Genomic DNA, 7,098 nt, shown 5'->3' with positions numbered 1-7,098 from the left:
AGTTGGATATATTCGTACGTCTCATTGTTTTGATGAATTGAAAATGGTGGGCCTTATTGTAAACACGTGTAATACTTTATGGTGTCGTCCACTCAGTTAACAGTTGTTGTATTGAGTTGTACTTAAAATGTAGGCCTACTGTAATTCTGCAAACTGTTAATCAATCAATCTCTGTTCTGGTCGGCAAGCGATGTAGATGAGAGAGCCCAAGATTTAGACTCTTGTAGAGTTATTTTCGATTCTGACGATATCGCTCTTGAAAAAAATCTCTACGAGAGTCTAAATATTGGGATATAGAATGATAACCTAACCGTCACTCGCCCGTTATGGGGCGCATAGCCGAATGCGTACGAAAATTAAAGCCTGGGTACCGCGGCAACTGGGCGCAGACGTTGGTCTGATCGATGACCCGCCGGTTACATGTCTTTTTTTTTAACATGAAACTTTGTTTTACGTTGCTTTTATTTTTTCAAACGGATGATTGACTGTTTCTGTTTTTTAATGTTCCTGAACAGTGGATGAACGTGGAGAAGGAGAACCGTGTACACATGGGGAATGTCAACGTGCATGAACCTGGTCCAAAGAGAGCTGCTCTTGGAGACCGTGCCAACAAGGCGCCTAACACGGTAATATATTTAAATCTCAACCTTTACAATTCCACAGACTCCAGTTTGCTACTTGTTTTTACACTGTGAAATCCACTTGTGTTCATTTAAAATGACTGTTCAAATTTAGTGAGTCATGCCTCTAACAGAAAGTTCCCTCTGTACACTCAGGCCCTGGATAGTGTCTACACAAGAGTGCTGCAGATGATCCCTGGTGTACCATGGGTGGACCACATCCGAAACGCGGACCTCTACAAATGCCTCCCGGGAGTCACGGTCAAGCTCAGGGAGAGAATGACGAGGATGGCTGGGCACTGTGCTAGGCACCTGAAAGTGATGGCCAACAGAGTCGCACAAGGCAAGGTTGGATTGGGAGACGGGCACATCACCTATGTAGACACACTGCAGCGTGACCGCAGAGCTGTGAACACTGCAGAGCTCCTGATGATTAATAGGAAGGTGTGGAGAGCATCCATCCTAGAGTCCAGAGTAAGTTTTTGCTAGTCTGCACTGTAGACTTGCATGTCATCGCTATCCGTATTTGTATATTTTTATATAAATTATTGTACAAGGATGGGGTTTGACTTTAATTTTTTCTCCTCAGAGGACTGGCGCAGCCATACCTTCAACCAAAACGACCATAGAGGACATTGATGCAGGAGACTCGGAGATGCCCCACCTCCTACGTTCTGAATATGTGAAAGACATATATGCATACCTTATGGATCTAGAGGTATGTGATGCCAGAGGCATGTTTTTTTTACTACATGATTCGACTAAGGTTGTTGTCGCAGTCATGACATTTTACTTGACAATTGTTTTTTCTATTGAACATAAACATTTAATTTCTATTTGGCTTTTAGGCCTTGTAAACAAATTTGCATTGGATATGCAAATAATCTAAAACCTTAAAAAATCTGTGCAACGCATTGTGTATGAACATGAAAGCAATTATGACTATTAGACAATGCTGATCACGTGATTATGTAATGATTGTGATAGGCCTATAATGTGACATGGCGTCTTGCAGCAATGTAATGAGTTTTGTTTGTACAGGTAAAGCAGGCTGTCCGACCCGGGTACTTGAAGGGCTACAAGATAACGGCACACATGCGAGCTGTCTTAATCGACTGGCTGATCCAGCTTCATTCCAGTTACCAGCTGCAGCAGGATACACTCTATCTCACAGTTGCCCTCTTGGATCGTTTTCTGCAAGTAAGGGCAATTTACTAATTTAATTTGTTTGCCATTTAATCTGCTCTAGTGTCTTTTTTTTAATTATATAAATCTTTTTTAGTTTTTTTAATGAGCTGTTTTGATGTATTTCAGGTTCAGCAAGTTTCACCAACTAATCTCCAGCTTGTTGGTGTCACTGCCATGCTGCTGGCCTCAAAGTATGAGGAGACGAGACAAATGGACGCCCTTAGGATCCAGGAGTTGGCTGACATTACAGACAACACCTACACAACCACTCAGATTAGACAGATGGAGCGGCTGATGCTAAGGTGTCTCAACTTTGAGCTGGGGCGCCCACTGCCCTTGCACTTCCTCAGGAGAGCATCCAAGGCTGCAAGCGTGAGTCATTGTTTTCACTAACATACAAGGTGTAGTGATCAGACCCTCTGCACCAATTAAGGCTTTGTCCAGACTGCAGGCAAATCAGTAGTTTCTCAATTCTGTTTGAGACAGACATTGACAAAATGGCAGATTTACATGTCACTATTTGACAAGCTTTTGCATCGTCTGTTCTGTTTACCATGATCGCTGATTCGCTGTGGTTGTGAAAGCAACAAGAACATGGTCTAAATGAAAAAAATAATGCATGATGTAGCAGAGTATTGTATGAAAGCAGGCTTTTTAATGTGTGTTTTTTTGTTTGTTTTTTCACTCTAGTGTACCGTGGAGCAATCTGAGAACCCATGTCTAATCGTGGAGAGACACATGCTGGCCAAGTATCTCATGGAGTTGACGCTCCTAGATTATGACATGGTTCACTACCGTCCCTCTGAGATCGCTGCTGCTTCACTGTGCCTCTCCCAGCTGCTGCTGGGTGGCCTGCCATGGGTGAGTTGAATAGAATAAATGTATAATGTTGGCTCATTACAGACACTTTGTCCTTTTGATTTGTTTTTCCATGTGTTGCAGACTACTATAGAGCCGTATTGCACCACATATGATGATCTTATTGATTGTTTTTCATATGTTGCAGACTCCTACAGAGCAGCATTGCACAACCTATGATGAAGCTCACCTGAAACCGATAATGCAGCACATTGCTAAGAATGTCGTCAACGAGGGGAATACAAATTTCCAGGTGAGTTGGCAAACGAAGGCACTCATGTAACATAACAATGTTATGCTTTAGCTATTGAAAAATAGCAGATCTACAAGCTCATAGCGCGCCACCGAGTGGCGCGCTACGAGCTTCTAGGTCTGCTATTTTTTTTAAATCGAAGAACGACTGACATAGAAACATAGCCTTTTCAGAACTGTCAGGATGTAGAAGACATTTTTAGAATCTGATCTCAGGTCAGAATGGGTTAATAAATACATTAATGTAATTCTAATGCTAGTTTTCCCTCTCCACAAGGCCATCAAGATGAAGTACTCGGGGAGCAACCTGATGAATGTCACTCGCCTTTCTGACCTGCAGTCATCTACGGTGAGGAGCCTAGCTGCGCCCCTGCTTGACGATCCCTGAAGTTGAATCAGACTAGCCTGGAAACCATGCATCTGCCATAATTTTTTTTTTTTGATGGGGTGAGTACTCAGAATTAAAGTGATGCAGTTCAGATGCCTGCAACTCGACAAAAGTCTCATGTAAATATCTATGAATTATATGTGTTGTCAATAGCAAACTGGTAAGTCTCATGTACATTTTGTAAATATCTATGAATTATATGTGTTGTCAATAGCAAACTGGTAAGTCTCATGTACATTTTGTAAATATCTATGAATTATATGTGTTAATAGCAAACTGGTAAGTCTCATGTACATTTTGTAAATATCTATGAATGATGTGTTGTAAATAGCAAACTGGTAAGTCTCATGTACATTTTGTAAATATCTATGAATTATATGTGTTGTAAATATTCATTAATAAATCAGTTTGAACCATGAGAATTGTGTGTCTGACTCTTAATCTCCTTTCAGTACTATGGTAATGTTTAAAAGAAAGTTGTGGCACTAAGTGTAAGGGGGAAAGTAATGAGGACTGCACACTTCTACACTACAGCTCCCAGATTAGTTTATTTGAAATGAACGTTTCGACCCACAACAGGTCTTCGTCAGGTCCTGATGAAGAAAATGACTACTTAAATGTGTAAAAATCACACCTGTGTGAAGGGTGCGCTTATCGTACATCTGGAACTGATTTATGACATATTATTAGTTTAAGCTATGCTAATGTTTGTAGTCCTCAAAACAAACATTATATTTTTCTTAAACCTAGTTGAAAAGCAAACACCCATATATAGGAGGGCTCTCAAAAATCAGACCCATCTGAAGTAAGTGTGCAAAAAACCTCAGCTTCCTCTCATGCACCGGTGCCCAGTGTGAAGTTCAACAATGCCACTGTCACCTGTTGGTACCACAGACAGACAGGGACGGACATAGCTGGGCATTGGAGTGGCTGCACCCTATGGTTGCACCACTCAAACTAAGCAAATAAAATCATTAAAGGGTGAGGAGGATTTGAATTAGGTGGGGACTGCAAGTCAGAAGTCTGTTTTGAGGATGCTTTAAAACAGTGGGGGCAGCTTTGATGTGACTCCTTAACCCATTTTGTTATAGGGCAGCCAATTTTTATGAATATGAGCATCACATTTCAAGGGTTGGGGTGGTAATCTGCTAGGCCTATACTTGACTATTTGGGGTTTTTGAGGGGCACTAGCCACCTATAAACGGGTTTAATGTTTTGTAAACACTGACAATGAAGGGAAAATGTCTTTATTAATGGCGTTTAATGTTTGCACAGTTTGTTTTACATCACCTAATCATGAGAGACTTTATATTAGTGCCCCTCACTTCACACTGTGATTTTTTTTAATACTTTACTCACTCCACTAGGGTACATTTCAAAGAAATTATATTTTGACTGAGTTTTGACAACTTTTTTGGAAAGTAAAGGTAGGCCTACATTGTGAAACCACTTAAGCCCAATTTGAAATGCCATGAGTTTCAGTTGCACCACCATTCTGAATTGCTTGCCTATATGGATTGTAGTGTCCAAGCCCTATGCTTGAACACTGACGGCTAGGGAGGCTGTTCAGGGAGTGTGCTCAAATAAACTGAAAGTCCAAATGTCCGTTGAGTTCACAAAGATATTTATTAGCCGATCTGTCACCTCAGCAGACAATAAATACTTACATAAACTCGGGATATAGTCGACTTGCCAGAATGTGAGCCCAGACATGTTGAGTACCCTAAGGTTTTATCTTGTTGAGTATGGGTCCCCAGCATTTAGAAACTCCCGGATGCTAATTTGCATATGTTGGGCAAATCTTATGTTCGTTTCCAAAATGCTCTTTGAGCAGCTGCTTTTCTCTCTGGTAGCCCTGTGATGGAGGCAGATGACTTTGAACCAGGTCTTTTGGATGCCTTCTTGTATATTGCTCCAAAAAGTCATCTATCTGTCTTTTTCTCAATTGCACTCTCAAATGCCCTGATAAACCCTTCATTTTTAAATAGCCAGCATCGTACACTTTGCATGAAATCATTGAATGCACACATTGTTGGTTCAAACCAGTGATTTTGTCTTTCAAGTTCACCTGAGTGACCCTCTATGTGCTGTCAAATCTAAAGCCTGCCACCAAGTGTTAAAAACTAATATGCCAACCTAACCAATAATATAGCACCATCATAATGGTGCTCCTACACCTTTTTTTTAAAGCCAGTATTGAACCCAACAGTCTTTATGATCCAATGTATGCTTTGAATTTATGCTTTGAAAGATGCAGCAGCTGACTTCTTGGCTGGTTTCTTCTTGGGCTTCAGCATCTTGGCCTTGATAGTAGGGTCGTGCTGGAGAATGGCACGGCGCCTGGCTGTCTTGGCATAGGGGTTCAGTTTCCACATGATCCTTGCATTCTTCAGAGGGTTCTTCTTCAGAATTCTGCGGACGATCTTCTTATTTGGTGCGCAAAGTGCTTTCTGGATCTCCTCACTCTTCAGAATCCTGCTCAGGTCAGTGTTGGTCATCTTATGCATGGGGAGATTGTAATCCTCCTTCAGGGAGGCAGCTTTGCGCCCAGTTCCATACAGCTCATCTAGTTTACGGAAAGCACTTTCTGTCCAGATGCAGAAGCGGCCCACGTGTCCACCAGGTGCGAGCCTCAGGAGGTTCAGTTTGTTCACATTCTGAAGGTTGATCCCAGGGATGTTTCTGAATGCTTTGGTGACACCGGCATCTTGGTTGTAGATGATGCATGGTCCTCTACGCTGGACTCTCCTGCGATTCCTCATTTTACCCTTACCGGCACGCATTCGTTGGGAGGCGTACACCCTCTTGATGTCATTCCAGGCCTTCAGCTTTTTAAGCAGAAGCACTGCATCCTTGGTCTTCTTGTACCCTTCAACTTTGTCATCAACCACCAGTGGGACCTCAGGGATCTCTTCAATGCGGTGTCCCTTGGCCATCACCAGGGCAGGCAGGGCAGAGGCTGCCAGAGCAGAGCAGATAGCGTAGCGCTTCTGGGTAGTGTTGATCCTGCGGTGCCAACGACGCCATGTCTTAGTGGGGGCAAACATGCGGCCTCCACGACACATATTTCCAAAGGCTCCCTGGCCAGAACGGTGGGTTCCGCCACCCCTCACACGAGGAATACGGGCCACAGCTCTTCCTGTACCCCAGGACTCAGCACTGGTCTGGTGACCTGCCAGCTCACTGACAGCATAGGGCTGACGGTTATTTTTGCGCATGTTAGTGTGCACAAAATTCACGATGTCAGGGCGAATTGGAGCTTTGAACACCGCTGGCATGAGTACATTCTTGCCTGAAGTTTCTCCTTTCTCGGAATAAACCGAGATCATCGGTCTGGCACAAGCCATTTTGGGTAAGTTATTTTACGGCTCGCCGGGAACCACGCTCCTCACGCTATGACAGCCACAGTAACAGTAGTAACATAGTAGACCTAACACATTTCTCTATCTGTCATTTCTCTATCTGTCATATCTGGCCTTTTATGCCCATATATGGATATCCCTGATGTCATATATATGCCCATATTTGAGCCTGATGCCATGTGAGACATATTCTTTGGCCCTCACTGATAGTGACTAGTGAGTGATAATGTCTAGTGCGTGGTAATCTAATTACTTTGGAAGGGGAAATATAAAGCATAGGCCAAAAACATTCCATAGGCCTATAGTATATTTCAATTTGAAGTATGATCTAATGATATAAATTCTAATTCTAAAAGATGATAGGATGGGAATCAACTATGCAAACCACTTTACTACGTCATCATTACGCGTTCGATTGCTGTCGTCTTCT

General features: G+C 42.5%; 2 protein-coding genes across 2 annotated transcripts; one reads left to right on the top strand and one right to left on the bottom strand.

Annotated features, from left to right (window-relative positions):
* Window positions 1-780: 780 nt before the first annotated feature.
* Window positions 781-3,525, top strand: LOC308309543 (G2/mitotic-specific cyclin-B2-like). The gene is made up of 7 exons (XM_080755438.1): window positions 781-1,094; window positions 1,210-1,338; window positions 1,662-1,820; window positions 1,935-2,180; window positions 2,499-2,669; window positions 2,815-2,919; window positions 3,196-3,525. Exons 1-7 carry the CDS (start codon window positions 810-812, stop codon window positions 3,304-3,306), a joined length of 1,206 nt encoding a protein of 401 aa, XP_080611564.1. The 5' UTR covers window positions 781-809; the 3' UTR covers window positions 3,307-3,525.
* Window positions 3,526-5,512: 1,987 nt separating this feature from the next.
* On the bottom strand, window positions 5,513-6,689 carry LOC308312609 (large ribosomal subunit protein uL4B-like). The gene has a single exon (XM_080759276.1). It carries the CDS (start codon window positions 6,651-6,653, stop codon window positions 5,544-5,546), a length of 1,110 nt encoding a protein of 369 aa, XP_080615402.1. The 5' UTR covers window positions 6,654-6,689; the 3' UTR covers window positions 5,513-5,543.
* Window positions 6,690-7,098: the final 409 nt, after the last annotated feature.

The sequence above is a fragment of the Protomyctophum bolini genome (genome assembly GCF_963924005.1).
Source record: "Protomyctophum bolini genome assembly, chromosome: 3".
Lineage (NCBI taxonomy): Eukaryota > Metazoa > Chordata > Actinopteri > Myctophiformes > Myctophidae > Protomyctophum > Protomyctophum bolini.
This window is presented reverse-complemented; position numbering and strand designations above follow the sequence as displayed.